Here is a 23,075-nt window from a genome sequence, read left to right on the forward strand (position 1 = left end):
CTACAGACCAGATATGAAGGACTAAGAGGCTCCAAATTAAACGAGGCTGGGGAAAGCGCTGTAATTTCACTGCTTGCTTAGTTATGGGAAAAGGAGAGCACAGGTTGGAGATCATGGTTGCTTGAGGCTTTTCACTGTTGACCCATTGAGGCCTTCACATTGCAATAATGGTCCAGTACATATTACCCAAAAACTTAACTGGAGACAAGTATCAATGTGCGTATCCTTAAGTATGCCAAAGTTTAAGTGATCAGAAAAAGAAAGTTGACGTGTCAGATTCTGGACCAGATGCCTACACAGGAATTTTAGATGGAACCTCAGAACATGGAAGAGGCCAGGCAACTTAGTTTAAGATTGCTTTGGACTTCCTTTTGCCGAGCTCCTTACCTACCAATAGCCCTATCAGCTAAGTCCTTAAGAGGATGTCTGCTTTACTAAAGGTATCTTTAGCAAAGTTACTCCAAGGAAACATGAGATCTCAATAAGCCTTCCCATATGAACACCTTATACCACCCTGGCAGAATGATGCCAAGTAATGGGAGCAATTGTGGCTGAGTTCCCCTGCCGAGTTTCCTCACAGACAGCTTTCTGTGATAGGGGATGGAGGAAAGAGGAGGTGTGAGGATTATTTCTTTATGGAGGCAAAGCCTGGAGATTTTGTTCTTTTAAGGGAAGGAAGGAAATGCTTTCCCCTCTGCTGCTCCAAAAGGATCTTTTAGAAGAAGCAAGGATTATATTGAAGAGGATGACAAAGAGCAGCTCTGCTCTGTCTGGTCCAGAAGGCCTGTTGTGAAAGTGATAGTCTCAGCGCATGCTTCAAAACAAGCTTGTTGCCTTCAGCATTTGCAAAAAGGAGGTAGAGCTCCAGTGGCTGGAATACAGAAATTAGAGACAAAGCTGCATCCAAATGCCTTTCCATTTAGATTTTGGTCAGAGTGTTCTTCACGGTAGCCTCAAAACATGGATCTTCAACATATTTTGTTAGCACACAAGATCCAAGATCTATCATCCACCGAGAAAGCAATCAAATCACCTGACACCAGAACAGCAGAAAAAGAAACTGCAGGATGAATGACACAAACACCGCAGTTTGCTCTATAACTGAGCAGTGCCACATTCTTTGCAGCATCATGCCCTAGTAACATTCCTACCTGTATTACACGTGAATCGGATATCCAGCTGCTAAACAGTCAGAGACTGCTATTTTAGAAAAATGCTTTCAGGCGCCAGAAAGTCAGATTATGGTAACTTATTATACAAGAATGCAATAGAAAACCAGAATTTTGTTAAATTACTTGTCCCTCTCCAGCCCTCTCCCCATTTTTGCTGGTCTATTGTTTTAAAGTGATGTTACGTTTTTGTCAGGAAATAAAGTGTTAACAAAAGAAAAGCAAAGATTCAATAAGAGATCATTAATAACTATCATTTGTAGAGAACATGAGCAAGCAGCTGTCAAACCATGCCAGTGAGATGCAAGTCTCACTGGGACTGACAAGCAAGTTTCTCCAAAGTGTTAGTTCTGCATCCAATCCCTAGTTTCATTTCTTCTTTTAAAAAATTAGAGAAACTAAGTTCAAACATCACTCTTCCTTCATACTAGAAGCAGCAACAGTATTTCTACTGGTTCAGTCACCTGCAGTCATAATCACAAAGCTGATCTAGGACACCAAAAAAAAAAAACCAGACCAAAAACTTCTAAAGATACAGTAGCAAAGCTAGAGCCCAACTCTATGTTAGTGAGTTATACAATGCACACAGTCCAAAATCCAACAAAATGGGAAAACACCATTCAAAATATTCTACACGCTTGCTCTACATTGGAGAGCAGAAAACAACAGAACATTTATAACACAACAAAACACGTTCTGACTAGCTGATCAAACTGCCCTTCATAGACACCAACACACCACCTACATTTAATTATTTAGAACTTTAGCCATCCAACTCAAAACCACATTATCACTGCACCAAAATCTTACAGCTAAGAAGAAATCAAGCTCTGCTTACCAAGCAACTCCTTACAGCCTTTAATACCAAACCAGGCAACTTACTTTAAGCTAAACTCTCAAAAAACCTCAGTCAGATTCTGATGGTTTGTCATGAACACTATGGTACAATGCTAAAATGCTAGGATCTTTTTTTTCAGGGCAGTGGGAGCCAAGATTGGTTGAGATGCCAAGTGTTAATGCAAAACGGGGTTAGAGATTTATAATTTAAATGCATCCTTTGATAGAGTCTTGTGTTTCAGCCATCCGTTTTTATGCAAAAGCAGTTCAGCAGAGGAAACAAAGGAAGGCTCTAAAAAAAAGGTTCACCAGCAAGTTCTCCATTAACTTTTTCCCCTGCATGCAAGAAAACGACCCTTAGAGGGATGTGGTACATACCTTGAGGGTGAGGTCGACGGTAGCGGGAGAAACTGGAGTTAGGCTGGAGCTCTGTTGTAGAGTCTCCCTCCTAGGGAGGGGAAGGGTGTGGGGCAGGGGCACCTGAAAGGCAGGCAACACACATCACATTCTAACTACGTCTACTACAAAAGCCCCAGAAAAGCAAAGCTCAAGCTTTATTAAGTGAGCTACAATTTCTTCAAGGCTTGAGCATTTGGCAGGGAGATTTTGATAAAATAAGGTGAAAATTTGGTAAGCGGGGAAAGGCCATTCAGCAGGTGCTGAGATGCTTCTCATCTCTTTTTAAGAGGCTGAAGACTAAGGTTCTAAAGTGTCCATGTCTCCTGCATAAACAAATACCAATTTTCTGCTTTGGGATTTACTTTAAAGTACCATTTCAGTTTACTGATATGCAAAAATTCTTCCCAAGCCAAGTTTGGCCCCTTTTGTACCAATACAGTACATGGGGCTTCATGACCTAGAGTTCTGAGATGCAGTTTCTGAAAAGAGGAAGCTATAAACCTTCAAAGTCACCAGACCATGAACCAAACCAAAACAGATTTGCCATCCAATAACTGAATTCAGTTATCTTGTCTTCCAAAAGATGAAAGATGTGAAACTTAAGGAAATAAACGTGACATAATGCTATTGCTATCTTTGTCTAAGAAAACACTGATGGATTTCCTAGAAGTTTTAAATGAAATATATCAAAAATACTGCAGTGGCCAGTCTATTACTTCTGACCATTTCCTTCTCCATTCAGAGCACAGCTAATGGACTTCCACTGGATGAGGTAAGGCTAATCCAAAAGACAGAGATACCGAAGCTTTGAAGCAGGTGATAGCAAAGATCCTTTGTGGCCAGGAGCCCCCATTTCCTGTGTTGCAAATCCAACTCCAACACCCCACAGGGGAGCATACACTAACGTCATTAACACAAAAGAATTCAGTCTTCCACACTAATCACCAAAGGCACAACCACAACACCACCAGAAAATCCAGCAGAAGAGTAAGTTCAACCAGTATTGCTTCAAAACTGCATTAAAGGATGCCGCAGTAAGCTGAAAAGCATTTCTTAGATGGAATTCACAACACCTCTTCATAAAAACCTGAGATCCTACTGTATGATTCTTTCCTCTCACAATCAACAAGGGACTCAACTCTGAGCTAATTCTATTTCTGCTACTCAAACAACAAAAATCACAAGATACAAGTTCCCAACCTGACATCCCAGCACACTCAAGTCAAACTTGACTTTGCTACAAGTCACAACCCAGCTGGTCCTCTCAATCGCTACACCACGCTCACACAGTCACGATCATTGGCTTTGAGGACTGCACACACCTAATCTCCGTAGCAAATGAACAACTGAAAGCCTGCTGTCTGCTTTCAGAAACCGTTAAGCTGCTCCCTTCACATGCAGTTGCTGTGATTTCAGCTCAAAATTCCTTTGTTTGTAAAAGCCTTTCTTCAAAATTGCCTACAGAGCTTTGCTGCTGGTACCAGGTTCAAGTCCCAACTGCTGCCGAGAGCATGCTCTCGCCTTATGCCTATCCTGGCTTTTTTAGAATTGCCCCTAGACACATCTTCTCCACTTTCTGTGCTCTTTAGCTCATTGTGGTTGTTCAAAAGACAAGAAAATACATGAAGAATTCCAGAACAGATACTAATCAAACCAACTGTCCTTCAGAATAAGATTACTGGACAATGCACAGCTAGATAACATGAAAGAAACCCTAGTGACTTGTTTACTGAAGGCACTATTTTGTGCTTTAAAGAAGTGCGAAAATATTTTCTTGTCTTCAAAGTCAAGACGATCACTACAATAGACTTACGTTCGTCACCAAAGTCTCCTCCATTTTTGTACTGCTAGTAGCCACTGTGTTAGGATGAGAAGAAGGTGTAGTGTAGTCTGTTACAGACTCCTGTGAAGAAAAATAATTCCATTAAAATATCTCCCTTATCTAAATTAGATTTTAAGTTTCTTGGACAGATGTCAGCCTTTCTACAGGAGGAGTTCACCAAGCAACAGAAGTTTAGAATTTCACACCAGTTTTTTCTTAGAAGACATGTCCAGCAATTCTTGCTTCTGAATTGCTACTGAGGTCAGAAGACTTCTTGGGAGATTACAGTTTGCCTCATGACCTCACAACGTACACCTGGAGACAAGTCAAAATACAGTCTGTAAAGCAAGAATATTCAGTGATGTACTGCCTGGGCACTAGACATATTGAACTGTGGTGGCATAACATCATTTGTCACCCAAGATGCTTTAGCCACCTGTGGGCACTTTTAGCCTATTTAAAAAGTAAAATATATTAGCTGAAAGCTTTCTGTAGCTTTAAATAAATACAGAAATTTCTTGGGTAAACCTATGACAAGTAAGGCCCTCCAGACTGAAAAGAACACATAAGGATGGTTGCAATTTGCGGAACAATCTTCTTTCCTTTAAGTCCTGCCTCTGAAAGTCACAAGACTCAGTTTCTCTGGATGATGAAGTCTACCTCCTGATTTCTGCACTGGGTAGTGATTTCAAGGAAGAAAACGGCTGAAGTTTCTAGTCTACCCAGAGGCTTTCCTTGAAGCTTATTTGTCACAGTTAGGTGGACCTTAATCTGCTCAATGAACAACGTCCACTTTCATGGACCTAGCTGTAGCTCGTGGCTATTGCAGTTGTAGGTATAGTGTCTCATTGATAACACTGCCAGCTCTCTCGAGAATGACCTACAATGAACAAAAAAGGCACTGGTACTTCTGTGAAGCCGTGTTGAGCACTGTTTTTTAGCTCTTGTCACTAGATATCTACTGAGCGTATTCTGGACAGGCAAACAGATGTTATCAGAACCTGACCCACAGACTTTATTAGATAAACAGTGTGACCCTGAATTAACCAAGATCCACTCTCTAGCAAGCACTGCCAACTCCCAAGTTTTGCATGACTGAAGCCCAGAAAAGGCTCTATCATTTTTACAGAGCCAAACACCAAGAAGGAGCTGAAGGACAAATTAGCAGCAGGACTGCTGATGAGTGCCTGGACTTGCCAACACATAATGATTTTGAAGGCACAAAGCACGTAACGCTTGTTTAATTGCATCCAACCAGTATGCTGATGATAAGCTATTAAAAAAAGTGCACACTCAATTTACTCCTCAAGCCTATGGCAATGTCTCCTAAAAGAGCAATTAAAGCATCAAGATACTAACTGGCAAATAACAAAGAACCTTCCTTAAAACGATGAGCTCATTTTGGTAAAAGACTAGGACAAGCTAAACCATAATGGCGTGAGAGAGGACACGATGTGCACATTGACTTATTTTTGTATTTATGAAGGAAAACAGAACTATTTTCTCCATTTAGTTACTTCCTTCACTTGTTAAACTGGTGAAATAAGAGATATACGATATTTCCCACAATCCGAACTACCAAACTGCAAGTTGCAGATTTATATTTGATTCCAATAGGCAACCTTAATTTGGGTAGAACAAGGCAAGCCCACGAGGGCTTTAATCACATGGTCCTTCTAATGAAGTAATTAACTGGCTTCTTGGTTTTTTAAAATGCTTTACTGCATAAGAAAGAGGAAATTTTTAATATAACTTCATTAAAATTCCTTCAAGGTTTGGATGCAAATTTTACAGGGTCTCAGCACTAAAATTCCTTACAAAAGAAATCAGATCAAGACTATTGCTAGCTTTCTCACTTTGGAAACTTACAGCACAAAAATGCCTTTTCACTAGAATTAAAAACAAATCACTGTATCAACTCTGGTGCCCTTAGAAGTATATGTGCAATGCTGAACCATCCTACAAGGATGAGTTACCTGCTGAACATGCAGATAAGACAATGCTTTAGCCGTAAGAACACCACTCCATAAACTGTAGGTTAACCACCATCCTTCATTTACTGGTATAATAAGTCTAGGAGTCTGTTAGATATGGCTTATCACCATAAGCTTTTGTAATTCAAATAAAGTGATTCTCCTGTACAACTGTTTTACTGAAGAAACCAACTGATTACTTTATTATAAACTAGTAACAGTAATAACAACAAAAGCAAAAAGCTGTACATGATTTTTTGGAGTTATCTACAAGTTATTTATACCTGAAGAAAAAGAACAGGCAAACTTTTTGTAACTACCTACTTTGCCCAAAAAGAGATCACAAAACCTGAAGTGACTTTATGAACAAAAGGGCAAAGCAAACCTCAGAGCTGACCTTGCTATAAAGGATCAGGGTACTATATGGGATTAATTAGCTATTTGATTTGTTCCTGATTTACGTAAATTGCCCAAACCAGACAGCTTGTCAGATACTCAAAATCTATTCTCACGTACAGCCTGTGTTCTTTTAGACACCGTCTCTGTAAGACTTAGCTGTTATCAACTACCTGTGCAAACATTTCATTGTCATGTCCACAACCAGGTATTGATCGTTCCTATGATTTGAAAGCTTCAAAAATTTAGAGATGGTAAGGTGGGGAAAGGCAAGGGGTAAGGTGTTTTACCCGATTCAGACACTTACACATCAAATTGTCTTTACTCCAAAAATACTGCAAAACCCAAGAGAAACAGCTGCAACTGCTTCGGAGCATCATGCTTATGTTCTAAACTTAAACATCTCACCAGTATGAGTTGATGTATATTTTACAGTTTCTAAGGTAAAACAGTATTGTACAATTAAATGCATATGCTCTTATTAAGGTGTTTGTTTTGGGATGGATGGGGTACTCTTACAAAGCTTCTGAAGGAGGACAGCTGGCTTGACTTTCACAGACATTTAAATCCGCAAATACACTAAAGCAAGTGTGCCTTCCTGGAAGCTGAGCAGTAGTCTCTGAGAAGGATGTTAGAGCGTGTCAAAAGAGAAATCATTCAGGTTTGCTAAAACTTCAACACTTGACATTGAAACAACAGATTAAAGATGTCATCACTTCTTCCCTCATTAATAAGCAATGGAAAGAGTACAAAGACAAGAGAAAGCAGCTGCAATACAGATCAGTACGGGAACTCCAAGGCCGGAGCAGTATTTGAACCCATTTTAAAAGCCACTTTAAAAAGTAGCAAGACTGGTTTATTCCCGCAAAATCTAGATGAAACTTATCTTATCCAATAAATCTGCAGGTTGTTGGTTCAGCTTCCTTAGAATTAAATATAAAATATGACCACCCCTTTCCTAGAAAAAACTCTGATGCCCCGGGAACTACTCATGACAAAGGAATTCAAAAGCAAACCTGGAACTGTTGAGGCAGGAATATTTAGGCCTATTATTAAATGCTTCTATTAGCAACCACTTCATGAGGAAATTACTGGGAATTTTCATATCCAGCACAAAATGGAAAGTTTCCTTTCACTCTGGTCTTCCCTCCAGAAGACAGAAGCTTGGCGCTTTAATACTGTGGTGGTTCAAAGAACCTTGGCAACCCATGTTTAACTCAGGCGAGAAAGGCATAAAATCCAGACTTCCCTTTTGAAGATCTCATACTTTAAAAATACAATTGTAGGGGGGAAATTATGCTGATTTTAGTAGAGCTACTCCGTATCGAGTTAGCCTGGAGTAATCAACAAAGCTATGTTTCCTATTCTGTATGCCGCGTAGAAGCATTTCCTCCTCTTATCTTGAGCTCTGGTCACAGGAGCTTGAAAGACAGTGAGAAAGCACATGACACATACAAACAGCCTTCTTACCAAATACTTGAGCAAGATGGTGTTTACAGCTCTACACTTCTGATCCTGCATACAAGAAGGGCACTTTATCTGTTTCTGGTATCAACATAAACCATTCACATCTACTTACAAGATGGAAAGTGCCAGGAAGGATGAGAAATCCCAGCACTGAATTTTCTTACGTATTTGCCATTCCACTCAAAAATCAAGTTTGCAGCTACCATGTCAGACACAAATATCCTCCTTAACACTTGCTCCGTAACAACACTTCATTGAGATAGCATCTTCTGCTTGCATGACACTTGGCAAAGAACTGCCCAAATTGTCTTTTTTTTTTGCCAACTGCGGGTGACAAAGATAAATTGTGAGTGATCTGTATTTCAGATTCTTCAACTATTAATGCAACTTTTGCAGAGGATCAGTTTTCCTAAATAGCATCAGAAAATTTCTGCTTAAGACTAGGGAAAGGAAGATTGAGACAGCATGCAACAAACTTGAGTCTAAACTCACAAAACTGCTTTACAAACATACAAGAAGCATTTTTCCTTTACCAAAGCAGGTGTAACTTCACTAGTAGCTACTCAAACTGCATGGTTTCTTTACGTTCGAGAGATAACAACCATAGTTCTTGCTCAAGACACAATGCTGCTCTAGGGAGAGCAGTCCCCACACAGGTCCTTAGGCAAAAAGGAGAGCGCCTCTGCAGATGTTTTTCAGCCAGTGCTATCAATGCACCACAGCTAAGAACTGAGCTGTAGAACAATGAATCCTGACAGCATGTCACTGTCTCACTGTTGAGCAGTTATAGAGAAGTCAGGGGAGTTCCACACGGACAACATCCTGAAGGAGTTCTGCAAGGGATACCTTGACAATATCCAAGCCAACAGGAGCTGACATACAGACCCTTTAGGTGAACTGAACGAGCCTCATCCAATGCTTTAGCATATTCCTAGTTTAGAGATTTCTTTTTTCACAGAACAGCACTTAACTCACAGCTTCAGGTCATCCATGCACTCAACCAACCATCGCGCACACTACTTCACTCCAGTTCTCTACTGAAAGTCAAGCACTCATCTTGCATATGTCACATATATCTGAGTTTACAGAATCTGCCTATACCAGGCTCCACTGCCACTCTCCGCAGCAAGGCTCAGGACAGACTTTTCACATTCATAAGGCAGCAAAAAAGTTTAAAACCTTCCAAGGTGATCTCTGTACAGGGGTATGACAAACAATATGTCTCCATACAACTTTGGGAGAACTGTTTAATTCAAGCAGTTTCATATCTGCTAGTCAGTGGGCTCTGCTGTCCAGGTAACTACCACCAGCAGGCAACTAAGTGTCAGTTACATCATTGTAATCATATTTTACATACAGTGCTTAGTAACTTGTCAATATTTTTCTTACCTTTGTGTTTGTTCCAAACTCCGGAGCAGACACAGATATCATTGTTCCTATTTCCGTGCTCAGTTCACTTGCTGCTTTGGTTTCCTTTGTAGTGACAGGTTCTGGACTTCTGACAGAGGTGGGAGATGGCTTCTCCTGTCCCTCAGGCTCTCCCTGTTGGGCATCCTTCACCTTCCTGTTCTTTAAAGAACGCTCTTTCCCAATAGGACCAGGTTTATACTCTTTGTTTTCTACCGGACTCAAGTCTGGAAGCTAAGTTAGTGTTAACTTGTCAGTTATGTCTTCCCCCCCATGTCCTATCCCACAAGAATACTCTAACATGCTTAAAATAATTGTTTAAATCTAACAAAGCTTTCCTGAAGGGTAAGCATTTTCTAACGGATAAATCATTTGAGACTAAATTAGCAATATGTACCTGAAATGCATTAATGGTGAACACTAGGACTCTAAATCATTGTTTTCAAGCAGTACATGTTTTATGTGAAGTGGTAAGAGTTCAACTAAAATAAGATCTAGTTCAAACCTATAGAAGAAGGGACATGGTGTAGTGGGCATGGTGTGTTGGGTTGACGGTTGGACACGATGATCTTAGAGGTCTTTTCCAACCTTAATGATTCTATGATTCTATGAAGAAAGCCAGCTTGACTCTCCTTACAAGATAAGCACAAAAAAGTATAGAAGTCACAAGACTTCATATACATACAGGTTATTTTAATTTTCAGAGAATCGGGATTTTACAGGGCCCCAGGAAACTTGAACTTGAAGCCTCTATCTTCATTTGAAGATATCTTGATGTATGGATGTTGGCAGCATTTTTCCCTAGGAATTGAGCACCAGGAATATCCAGAAAAAATAAAACACCTAGGCGCAAGTGTTGCCTTATATTGCAGACACCATGGCTGGAATAACTGCTGCAATTCAGTAGTTCCTTTTTGTGCAGCTGAATTAAAGCAGAATGAAGGGCCTCAGGGAACCCAAATGCTCTGTTGTTTAAATAGCCATATCCTTTCTGGCTGAGACTACTCAGCCCATTTCACTACAGAACAGCACAAAAATTCCTTACAGGCAGTACTTAAAATCCTATTCCTTAAGCTTTGATAGTGGAAAGACAGAAGCTGCTGGTATTGTCTCTATAAATACAAACCAGCTGTTTCAGGAGTAGATGAAGACTCTTTACAATACAATGCCTTTGGGCTTTGGGGAGGGTGGAGTTTCCCAAAGGTATTTGGTACCCGCAGGAGGCCAGCAGAGAGTAGCTTTCAGAGGGAAGGAAGAAAACAACAGTAGAAACAGAGCTCTGCAATGCAGCAGTCAGGAACATCAGACCCACCTCACTCCAAATACTTTTTGCTCTAACAGTTTGCAGAGGCAGAAATTCTTCCAGACACTTTGAGGTCATACTTGGAAAGGTAAATTGCTTTGTTTCAAGTATGGTCTCTTACATTGCCCCTATTAGTCCAACAATACTAACCTCCAATCCTGAACATAAGTTTGTATTTAGGCTTCATAGCAAACAATATCACCATGGGAGTGGCGGGTGTGTAGGAATTGTTTGTTTGTTGGAGGTTTTTTGTCATCAAGACAGTTAAAGGATTACAGCCTGCTCATTCAGAAGAGTGCACAAAAATGTTAATCTCCAATGAATTTACCATTTAGTCACACATTTGTCTTTCAACAAAATCTAAAGGACTCTTGATTAGCTATAACCAAGCAGAAAAAAGGAACTTTCTACACAGTGTAAAGTAGTCTCTCTCTCTATTTATTTATTCAACTTTGGAGCTCAGTATCTTTAAGTGATTTCACGGGGGCAGTTTTAGGCATGCTGCTAGTATATCTGAGATACAGGTTTTGAATGTGCTGGGTTACTACAATTCACCAGCAGTATTAACTACTGCATATTTCTCTGCTGTATGGGTTTCATATTTTGCAATAAGACCATGAATTGCAGTATACCCATTGAGTGCCTCATGTAGCAGAAGTTAAATTCATTCTATGTGTGACTGCACTTTCAGATTTCAGCTTTTTTGGAAAAAACCTCCAAACACAACCAACACAAACACACACCCTATCTTCTAGAAAGACAAAAGGGCTTTAGTTACATCAGGACCACTGCCAAATCTCAGACGTCTATCAAGAGGGACTGAAACAGCTGGTTCTGCAAGTCACCAGCCAAGTTTATCTGCTATAACCATCTCTTTCTGGGAGTAAGAAGCTGGTGCTGAGTGCTAGTGATGCACAGATAAGTATGCATTGGAGGTGGAAATAACAGGAAAGTATATTTCATTAACGTGAAAGATCATTAAGTGTAATCTAAACAACAGGAGGAGAAAGTATTACTCCTTATGAGTGGTAACAATGGAAATAAAAGATGATGATTGAATGGAGCCCCTAAATCTCTGGAGGGCAAGCAATACACATTTTTTTTTAAATTGAGATAAGTTTGATTACCTATCCAATCTTCCTAGATTAGTTGCAAAAAAAAAATAATTATCCAGACATCTGTGCATTTGAATTTGAGACTTCAAATCAGTGGCTCTGACATTCCTCCCTTTCCTCAAAACACTAATTTTCCTGCAACTTGACGTATTACTCATCTTGGTAATCTGGCTACAAAACTAAGCAGGGCACCATGCACCATTCAGAGCGGGGCAAGGCAGGCATGGTGGCAGGAAGAACTACTGAAACTGGAGATATAACCAGGGCAGAAACAGAATGCCTGCTTCAAAACAGCTGTCAAAGCCTGAGCGAAGTAAGCTCAAGAGAAAATCAAAAACCCCAAACTAGAAAACAAAAACAAAACACTAGCACATCCATAGTCTCCCAACAAAGCTATCGCAAATTCATAATCCCGTCCCTGCTCTTAGTCACATCCCTTGCTCCAAACACAGAACCAATGGACAAAATCTGCTGGGCTAGGATGTTGTTTAGGTACACTTGCTTCTTGAACTGAATTCCCCCTCTTCTCTCCAAGACCAACTCGTTGATTGTTTTAGGAAATATAAAAAGGGGAATGCAATTTTTATAGGTCTAGTCCTAACTGAATGAGTATTTCATTATTTGTAATCTCTTTTTGGGTGAACTTCTTTAAGTTTAAAAGTTTGTACTTAAGATGACCTTTTACCTTTTGTGCTTTGATGGGTCCAGCCCGAGGCTGTTTCTGTCTTTGCTCTTTTGGTTCTGGTAGCTTATCAGTGGACTTCTCAGAAAGCACAGGGCCAACTTCATTGTCACTGCCACTGGAAGCTGGGGCTCCAAACTGAATAGTTTCTATACCAAGATCGACTCCACCTTCTTGCCCAGGCTTTGTCCCCTAGTTAAAAGGTAAACATTTAACACATTTCAAAACACTTCTAGATCAGTACAATGCCACTGGTTCAGAAAAAAGCACAAAATATGCTCAGCTGAAAACCTCTAAAAGGGTACTTTTACTTTCTGCAAAAAAAGCAGAAAAAAGCAAAAGCATTATTTGTGATTACAACAGATTTGCAAGAGTAAACAATATATGAACATACACTTCCTCCTCCTCAAGTTCCTACTGTTTATACAAGCTCAAGAGTAAGGAGATAAAAAAAAGCAGTGGAGAAATACATAAACAAGATCAAGATGATGAATTGGTAGAGAAGGGGGAGAGGGACAAGTGCAATATCAAAATGTCCAGATTCAGGTCCAAAACTTTCTCCTGAAAGTTCAAAAATTAATGTTCAATTCGAGAAGAACAATAAGAAATTAAAAAATATTTCCAGATCTCCCTATGCAGTTAAAATGGTCTCCTAAGAGAGTTATGTCACATTCTTACACAATCGAGACCAAAACACAATCGAGACCAAAAAAGCCCAAGAAAACAAAATCACAGGACTTTAAACGTAAAATTTAGGGCTATGCAAATTACATGGGTAAGTAGAGCTAATATAGTTAGAAAGCATCTATTGCTTTTTGTATCTCTGATTTAAGAAGGGACACAAAAAACATTTAGTTCCTTGGAGACATCCTGTTTCTGTCTACATTACTTAACTGTACACAAGTGTTCACATGCAAACTAGGCAATATTTTTATTTAAAAAATGCACTGAATAACAGCTATCATTAGAATCTGTGAATGACTGAGATTTTATTAAGAGAAAGTTTTTCCATGCTACAATCATAGAAGTACTGTATCCTGTGTTTCTGTACTAACTCCTGACTTCATGGAATTCTACACATACTAGTTTAAGTATGTGCACGCCTGAACAAATGAATAATCTGTACCCAACCCCAATGAGATACCATTTGGGTAAGCTTCATATACAGCTACTCTTCTTCCCTTCATTCTTACCTCTGGAGATGTAGCTGAACCAAAAGATGTCAAAGGCTTGTTCCAAGCACTGACTGAAGGTGGCTGAGGTGGGCTAATGGGTCCCACTGACAATTAAGAAAAGAGAGTTTAAAAAAAACCCCAATGTTGCTAAATGCATTTGACTAAAGTTATCAATTGACTGAGAATTAAATTATAGACTTCTTGATTAAATAAGCTTTGGATAAGAAATTGTTAACCTATTCAGCAGTCAACAATATGCTACTGATTTAGCTGCTTTCAAGTGGGGCAATCATCATGTTCGGAAGCATGACCAAGCCCAACAAAACACAGATTCCTCAAGGGAGTGAGAGCTGCTCATTCCTACTGAATGAAGAACATGACAACAACGTAAAATACTGAGTAATATCATACTGCAAAAATCTCTTTTCCAAGATATTCATAGGTTACAACACTGCACTTGGGAATGCTGCCCTCTATTCCCTGTGCAAAATATATCTGCAGGTAGAAATGAGACATTAACAGAGAGACCTGGCAATGAGCGTTCTCCAACTACAACGCTTGCCCCCCACCCCAAATCCAAAAGACACCACTTACATTTTTTGGAGATGTCATTTAGAACTGCTGTAGGAGGCACCTTGTTTTCCCATAATTCAGTTCCTAGACCATTGTGAGCCTGGGTGTTCTGCAGAACTTTGCCTGACACTGTATATTCTGTGCTGGCTGTCCCTCCTGCAGCCTGGTTTTGCGGCTGAACAGAAGCCTGTGGCTGACCTGGAGTCTGCGTTGTACACGGAGGCTGTGCCTGAGCTTGTGCCTGAGCTTGTGCCTGCTGCGCAGCTGCGGCTGCTGCCTGTTGCTGCTGCTTTTTGGCAAATCTGGGTGGGAGCTTGGAATTCTGACCTCGGCCTTTTTCACTTGATCCTTTTTTGGTCCAAACCTGTAAGCACAAGCCAATTTTATTCTTACAGCTGATAGTCTCTATGGACAACTAATTGTACATTGTGTAGCAGCAAAAAGCAAACTGATTAACCCTGTCTTAAAGAAGTTTATTTTTTTAGGGGTATTTAACCACAGGAACAATGATTTCTCATCCATTTTCCTCCTGGAATCAACTGATATACAAGCAATAGTATAAATCTTTACCACAGTATGAAAAATGGTGTTTTCAGTTTGCCAGTTCCACCTGCCTGACACTGTCCAACCAGGAAGTACAGAATCCTAAGATGACCAAGTGAAAACTAATTTCATTTACTAATTCTGAAAAACTTAATATTAATACAACTATCTAGTTATATTTATAAGGTGAAAATATAGCTTCTTTGAACAGAAGATTCTGCACACTTCACAACATTCCCAGTACTGCAGGGAGCTCTCTCCCATTATAAATGCTGGTCTTGTACCTGCACTGTTTGTTCTTCCTTCTTTCTGCGCTCTTCGTCTTGCAAGCGTTTTTGTTGCTTCTTAGACACCACTTCTGTGAAACCATCATCATTCAAGTTAGATTGGGAGTCTTCAACTACTGTCACTTCAGGGTGATCATCAATGATCACAACACCTATAGAAAAAGGAAAGGTATGGACGCTGCTGTCTTAACAGCTTCAGATGCAGCGCACCAAGCCAAAATCTGCTTTAGAGTGGAAGCCATTTCCCCACATACACAGATGGTGGCTCTGATTAAAGGTAAGCTGCTGCTTCAACTTGCTGTTGAGTTTGAAGACAAGGAGTTAATCTTTAAGAAGTGAAAAATTGGAAGTTCCTGTACAAGACTCTCCAGGAAATAAAAACTGAAACATAATAATGAACAGTCTTCCTGAATATTAGCTGTAAGCTTATCAGTGATATCTACTGCCTTTGCTTACGAAGGTTAAGCAGATTAATAATGTGTGGTGGAAAATGATTTGAATGACAGAGTTAAGATCAGGTGATAGAACAAAATTGTTCTTATCTATACATAAAAACACACAATGAGATTTGCCACCTTTTAAAGGCAAACACATTGTTAATTAGACATGACAAAGGTACCAAAACTCAAGTACACAATTATTCTGATGTTTAAAAAAAAAAATCACCTTTCCTTTTTTTTAAGTTTTCAAACATCTAGCTCTATATGCAGCAAAGCTAGCAGGGTTACAAATTCTTGTTAGCATATTATCAATACATACTTGCGTAATTATTAAGATCAAATTGAGACAAGGCATCCACTTTTTCCTTAGGCTTCTTTGGACCAGCCTTAGGTTCTTCTCTCTTTTTGCCACTTGCATCCTTGGTGCTCTTTTGTCCTGCAGCAGTAACACCTCCATCCTCCTGATGTAAAGAGTTGCTGTTGGTGGGATCAATACCAGGCACAGTTGCTGTCTGCTCTTCAAATGGCCTATATTAGAAAATATTTGAGAAAGTTAATGACCAGCCACAGAGAACACTCAGAAAGGAGTTAACAATCTAATGCAGATCACATTATAAGGCTCCAAGTGTCTACTGTGCAACTTCTTAGTAGGCTCCAGACTTTTACTTTCAGCTCCTCAATGCTTAAGGAGCAGAAGCTTAACAGCAAAAGCTGTTTTGGGGACATATCAAACACACTGCTGCCAAAAGGAATCACAGGGAAAAAAGCATAATTTTAAGGTCAACTCTGGCTTGGTCTATGTACTCCAGTAAAGCCTTCCATGGAAAAAACAAAACAGAAGCTTACAGTACCTAATGTGAGCAAATAAAAACAAGGTACAATATACTCGCTCCACAGGCTCACTTGCCAAAAGCTATCTGAAGCCCTAAGAATCAGATTTGCAGCATTCTGACTTTGCTGTGGAACCTGGAATACCCAACTTTTGCTTCAACATCACCTTTAAGTGACTAGCCAAAGAAACCCTTAAGAGTTTTAACTCAGAGGTAAGAACACCGATCACAAGTTTTTAAGCCCAGGCAAAACCTGAACTTAGAATATAGCAACCTACAAGCACCAGGAGTCCTAGAGTACAGGGTAGGCATTCAATGAAGAAATATCTGGTCCTGCCTCCCACTTACCAGACTACTGTGCACTGTGGCTACAAAACAGTGGGCAAATAGTAACATTAAATAATTACCAAGTTTCAATTAATTTTAGCATATAGAGAAACAAAACTTAGTCTCAATGGCGAGCATTTCTCAACTTGCTCGACTATGTTAGGTGATTGATCTATGAATACAAAAAGCCAAATGCAATGCAGCAATTTATGCACTAAACTGCAAAACTGCTCACATTAATATTTCAGCTTGCATCCAAATCTTGAGAAACATAGCTCGACTCTGAGAAACAGCACTGCAATTTTTACTTAATTAGGCTTTTTTAACACTGTGCATACATATAAGAACACTCTGCTCTTAGCTCCATGTTCCAAGTGTCTGTATACAAACAGAAAAAACAGAAAGTACACAGCCACAAGTGCACGTGTTTGTCTTACTCTCTTTTCTGCCAGTTATTACAAATCTAAAATGACTATTAATGATTTTGAACCACAAGAGGACAACAGAAGACTACGACTATATATGCTTCCTTACAGAAGCTGGTACTCACCCTCTTTTTCCACTTCTAGGTGGAGGACCACTCCGCCTTTCACTCCTAGGCCCTGAGAAGTTCCTCCCCGGTTTAGCTGGCCCATTGTTGCCACGTCGGTTTTGACGATCTATTCCAGGCCGCTGACTAGAGAAACTTCTCTTGGCTATTTCCCTTTTTGGAGCTCCAGCGTTTTCTCCTGCCTTTGCAGCCACCTGTGCTGCTACATCTGCTGTTTTCTTCTCATCCCTCTCCCGCCTCTCATTGAAGTCGCTGCTTTCTGAGGCTGTTTCCCATTCTTCATTTGCCTGGTCTGAAGAATTCTGGTTGGACAAGTCTGGTGTCTTACTTCCTGACACATCCAGAGCAGTGTTGGAGGGCTCACTAACTGCATTACTAACTGTGGCACTTGTTGATGAGTTGGTTACCACCTCATTTATCTTTGATGCGGCCTCTCTTTCTTTTAGGCGCCTAAAGCGTGGTGGCTTATCTTGCCTTGGAGGTCGAGCAGGCCTTTGTCTTCGTGGCCTCTCTCTATTTGGATCAAACTTTCTCTCAAATTTTGGAGGTCTTTTATCAACTGGTATAGGACCGTAATGTTCATTTCTTCTTGGAGGCTCCCCGTCTTCTGGTTTAATGATGTCTGTTTGCCTAGGGTTCCACTGATTGTCTCTGTAGGCTGGTCTCCTTATTGTAGACGGACGTGGAGGACGCCCACCAGGATCCCTGCCACCACGTCTATACATTCCCCCTCTGCCTCGTCTAGAAGGCTCTCCTTTAGGAAGAAATCCTGGTTTGGGTTTGTTCTCATCATCTCTTATGTATGTTTTTTCTAGGGATCTGTTGTCTACTCTGATACTGTTTTCAGGTTTGAACGACAGGGGCTTTGGAGGCTTCTTGCCATCAGCTCTCTCTTCTCTTTTTGGGTGCTTGCCTTTGATTAGACTGTCTTTGTCCGAAAGCAGTGTGTCACTTGCACTTTCGTGAACTTCGCTGTCAGAATCCGTCTCTGAACCATGCTGTCGCCGCCGTTTTGGGATTACTTCAAAGTCAGAACTCTCGCTACGAGTTTCACTCTCTTCTCTTTGCCTAACTGGCCCTGAAGGCACATGGTCTGATCTAGGCTTAGGATCTCTGTAGTGTGGGTACTCTCTATTATGGCCTCTACTGCCCCGACCACGTCCTCCATAAGAACCCCTGTAGCTACGACCTCTAGAATAATACTCCCCACGACCTCTGCCTCTGTATCCCTGATCTGGGAACCAGTCTCTATCCCTAGCCTCTTTCCAGTATGTCCTAGGTGGTAAGCCAGGCTCTCTTTTTACTGGTCTGGTTTCTAAGCGTGGTTTCTCTACAACCTCCTTGCTAACTACCTTCTCAGTCTGCTTTTCTTCCTTCACTGCAGTAGCTGGTTGCTGAACGTGTGGCTGCTGCTGTGCTGCTGGTTGAGCAGGTGGCTGCTGCTGTACTGCAGGGGGAAGCTGTGGAGCAGCAGGCTGGGCAGCTGGTAGCTGCTGCTGGACCGGAGGTGTGGGTGGCTGAACCGGAGCTTTAGCTGCAGTCTCAGTTTGACTGCTCTCCTGGCTCGCTGGTGTCGGAGCAGCATCCTGGGTTACCTTCTTAGCCAGAGGAACGCTGCTGGAGGCGGATGTCTCTGGCTCAGCCTGAGGCAGTGGCACTTGAGGTGCTTCCTTTTTGTCACTTTTTTCAGACTTGCTAGGTTTTTCACTAGCTGTCTTTTCTCCTTCTTTCTCCTTCCTCTGCTCACGCTCTTCTCGCTGTTCACGCTCTTCCTTCATATCTCTAAGCACAGGTTTTTTAATAGGACCTGATCTTCTTACTGGTCTATCACCACCTTCATCTCTCCTGCCATAACCTGGCCTAGGACCCCATCTTGTTTCAGACTTAGGTTTGAAAGTTTTTTCAGGTTTTGGTCCTTCTGATGTTCTATTATTGATCAAAATTTCTTTTTTTGGCTTAATCTCAAGTCTCTCAATTGTCTCCTTTGTCTCAATAGGCCTGTTATTTAATTTAGGGATATTTGTTGCTGTCTCATTCCTCTGGTCTTCTGACTTTAGAGAGTGACTTGAACCATGGGAAATGCTTCTCTTTAGCGAAGAGTGACTTTCTCCCACAGGCATCAATTCTTCCGGAGAGCTATGTGTAACTTTCTCATTCACTCCTTCAAAATTAACTGCTGTGTTAGGTGTGTCAGTTTGGAGAGGTTGTACGTCTTCCAAAGGCCTGCTTGGGAACTTTTGTACCTCCACCTCTCCTGATTCTCTGAAAAAGTCTGTCTTTGGATGAGAGTCCAACTGGTTGTGTTCTACAGGATAAGCAGTGGCAGGGACAGCAACTCGTTCTTGCTCCAAGTGTGCCTCAGACCTAAGCAGCAAGCAATTAAGAATGTTAGGGTGGGGGAAAAGATTTTACTCAAACATTTACTTAAATCAGATATTTTCTATTTCTATGAAGGATTAAGGTCAGCTCAAGAAAGTAACAGTTATTAATCTTTATAGCGGCTGCTAGTTGTAGAGGTCAATATCCTGATTAAGAGTTCAGTATCAAATGTACAATTAGCTTTAGGAATCTATTATTGTTAATGCTATACATGCAATTTTAAATGAAGCCTCCAAGTTAGCAGGCTACTATAACAAGTATTACCCAGACAGCAGTACAGCAAAAAATTTTTGGATACTTTTAAGACGTAGAGGAAGCCTTCCTGACCATTCATCATGCAGCAAAGGTCAAAAGTGACTGTCTTGCTTTATACCACTTGTGCTTAACACACCACTTTTGAAACCAATATATATAAGACAGAAGTTCTCTGATACAGGGAGAACAGATGGAGAACAGGACAACGCTACAGAAGTGTTCTACAAAACTGAAAATTCAAAATATTATGGCAATCACCATTCATCAAATTAGGTTAAGGATCCTAAACAAGGAGTAAATTGTCTTTCTACACCCCACTACAGAGCAGGCATGTCTTTTGTTTCATGCAACAGTGCCAAGTATGCTGCATCCCCCAGCCACAACTCCTTTTAAAGTTTTGTGTGAAGAGCAGCTATAACTCAGTCAATTTAAACTGTGTTTTGCAACGTAAGTTATGCAGCCAAGCATGTAAGTACGGCTCAGAGAAGTGACACGCAGGAGAACATAACTCAGGCTTACCTCAAATCATCAGGCTCTTCTAACACTTTGGGAGGAGAACTAGATTGCTGAGGTTCTGCATGGGGGTATGGGTCTGACCCCCACATCATGCGGGGCTCTGACAAAGGAACAGTGTGCTCTCTTGCTGAGCGAGCTATATGTTCAAATGAATCTGAACTAGTCGCTGATCCCTCTATCTGGTCTCTTCTCATCAGTGGTTTGGGAGGCATAATTCCTGTGACAGATTTAAGTTCAACAACTGAAACCAGTTTAACATTAGCAAAGAAACCTACCTCAAGACAAACAAAGCATATCAGGATGTACTGAAGAACGCTATTCTCTCTCCTCCGATCTCTTTCCCTCTGAACCTTCCGTTGTTGAAACCAAGTGTCTATTCACTGCCAGCTGACCTCAGAATGACTAAATCATATTCACCACTAGTACCCCATGTACCAACAAAAGGAAGAGCTGTCTGCTTCCACTATAATGGGAAGAACCAGGTCTGTAGACCTGTAAACCTGGATGAAGTTTCCGATGTAAGATCTGAACAGCAAAAGGCAAGATGAGTGTACGTACAGGTGGTTTTTTATACTCTATTAAAGACTCTGGATCCTTTTTTTTTTTTGGTAACATTTTAAAGAAATTCTACAGTTTTCACTGTCTTTGCTTAGCCTGCCATTTGCTCCGTTCTTTCCTGGCACTCATTCAGGATACCCATTCCCTTGTTCATTAGCTGGATAAGTATCTCCATTACATTACATGCCAGACTTGTATTATTTATGCACAATAGCTTTCCTAACTGCAAGTTAGGCCACTCCACAAGTTAAAAAGGACTTTGTAGTGCCAAAAATCTGAAAATACAAATTTACTATGACTCTAGAGGTGCTAATACATAATATAAAAATAACAAAATTTCATGGGTTTTTTTAATAAGCAATGTAGTATCAAGTGCTAACAGGTAATGAAACACAAATGGTAAATACACTATTTTTCTCAGTTCAACCTAACTCATGCCAGCTTTAATATCTGTAACAAAGTAAGGCTTACGCTGACATTCTGAATACATCCTTAACTGTCACTAACATGTCTGCAATACAGAAGAAAGCTGTGATTTTATTTTACAGTCAAAGATTGACTATACATTGACACATGACTAATTTTTCCAGTATTACTAAAATCTGTTTTGTTTCAAACAATGAAATAATGTGGTTTTCTTTTTAAAAAACCCACCCATTTGCTGTTACTATACATAGTGTGGTTAGGGAAAGACTTCTATTTCAAAACCAAGAAAGCTCAGCAGTCAAAAAAATGCTGCCAGATTTTACCTGGGTGAATAGGAGGCATATCCATTGCAGGTCTTCCTGACATCATTCGTGGGTCCATGTAAGACTGCATCATAAGCCACCGTGGATCAAAGCCCATTGAAGCTAAATGCTGAGGATGTGGTTGCATGGGCTGGTAAAGGGGTCTATGCTGGGGAGGCGGGACAGGGCCACTAGAAGGCTGTGAGGGAGCAGACTGTGGAAGGACACCTTGCTGTTGTTGTTGCCACTGCTGCTGTTTCATTTGCTCCTGTATAACAGAAAGTAATATTACACAACTTTTTGTTAAGATGAAGACTTGAGCAGAATTCAGATAACCCTTGGAAACAACAAGTACAGTTATCTCCAGGACACTAATAATTCTGAAAATTAATTGCAAACATGCATCAGGAGAAAAGGGGGAAAACCAGACTGAACAATTTAGAATAGCTACAGTTTTGTTAGTGTTCAGCTGAGACACAGAACAACCTATAGTTTGTGCATGTCATCAATGCAAGTGCTCTTCAGACCATAGGTCCCAAGTCCAAATTACATTTGTGAGTGTCACACCCTTTAAGGAAAAGCTGCAGAAACAATGATCAAACCTCAGGTTCCACAGGTAACCACAGGGCAATGCTCGACTTCAGCAACTGATGCAAAAACCGCCAGTTTTAAAAGCCTCTCTTGCCTTCTGCTCACTTACATACTTTGCAACTGACAAGAAGTGTTTCATGCAGTACAATTCCTGCCAACACCATAGATGTTATAGAAGCTGGAAACCAACAACTTGGGCTTTTTGAAACTTCTGTGGTCACGTTCTTATTCAGAATGAGGTAGAAGATATTATTCTTTTAATAAACTTCCTTCTTTTAATGAACTGGTTAGTTACCTGCTGCCTCTGAAATCTTGGTGGTAATGATTTCTGGAACTGTTTAGAATAGCCCGAGGAAACGGCAGGACGAGGCTGAGATCCTGAGTCTGGCTCACTCTCATGAGTCACCTGTGAAATCTCTTTCTCATTCCGACCACTATCTTGTCGGGTAAAGACTTGATCTTCTGAAAAACACACACGTGGGAGACAAGAGTGAATCTTAAAACTATGACAATTTCACCACAATGTCAGATAAAGTATGTTCTAAAATGAAAAGTCTGCCTTCTCTAACCTCACAGTCTTAGTTTCCAAAACCAATAAAGGCAAAAAAAGTTAAGAACAACCCCTCAAAACAGAACAATTGTTGTTAATACATCTCTCAGTGGCCCTTTAAACTCAAATATACCGGGTAATCAACCACTGGCATTCAGGTTGTAACTATTATGTGATTTAAGCAGTGCTTATCAATGCTACCA

At 40.5% G+C, this 23,075-nt stretch overlaps 1 protein-coding gene across 24 annotated transcripts in view; it reads right to left on the reverse strand.

Annotated features, from left to right (window-relative positions):
* PRRC2C (proline rich coiled-coil 2C) overlaps window positions 1-23,075 on the reverse strand; it is a 76,673-nt gene that overhangs the window by 18,733 nt on the left and 34,865 nt on the right. For 15 of the 24 annotated variants that reach the window (XM_075156693.1, XM_075156691.1, XM_075156684.1 and 12 more), the window contains 12 exons: window positions 22,618-22,784; window positions 21,753-21,999; window positions 20,449-20,686; window positions 17,296-19,659; window positions 15,908-16,116; window positions 15,146-15,300; window positions 14,340-14,682; window positions 13,764-13,849; window positions 12,574-12,762; window positions 9,453-9,704; window positions 4,219-4,308; window positions 2,385-2,486 (listed from right to left, as the gene is read on the reverse strand). In XM_075156693.1, coding sequence (XP_075012794.1) covers window positions 2,385-2,486; window positions 4,219-4,308; window positions 9,453-9,704; window positions 12,574-12,762; window positions 13,764-13,849; window positions 14,340-14,682; window positions 15,146-15,300; window positions 15,908-16,116; window positions 17,296-19,659; window positions 20,449-20,686; window positions 21,753-21,999; window positions 22,618-22,784 — 4,442 coding nt within the window. The remainder of the gene's footprint in view (window positions 1-2,384; window positions 2,487-4,218; window positions 4,309-9,452; window positions 9,705-12,573; window positions 12,763-13,763; window positions 13,850-14,339; window positions 14,683-15,145; window positions 15,301-15,907; window positions 16,117-17,295; window positions 19,660-20,448; window positions 20,687-21,752; window positions 22,000-22,617; window positions 22,785-23,075) is intronic. The other 9 variants (XM_075156702.1, XM_075156687.1, XM_075156696.1 and 6 more) reach the window with 5 other exon arrangements.

The sequence above is a fragment of the Calonectris borealis genome, chromosome 8 (assembly GCF_964195595.1).
Source record: "Calonectris borealis chromosome 8, bCalBor7.hap1.2, whole genome shotgun sequence".
Classification (NCBI taxonomy): Eukaryota; Metazoa; Chordata; class Aves; order Procellariiformes; family Procellariidae; genus Calonectris; species Calonectris borealis.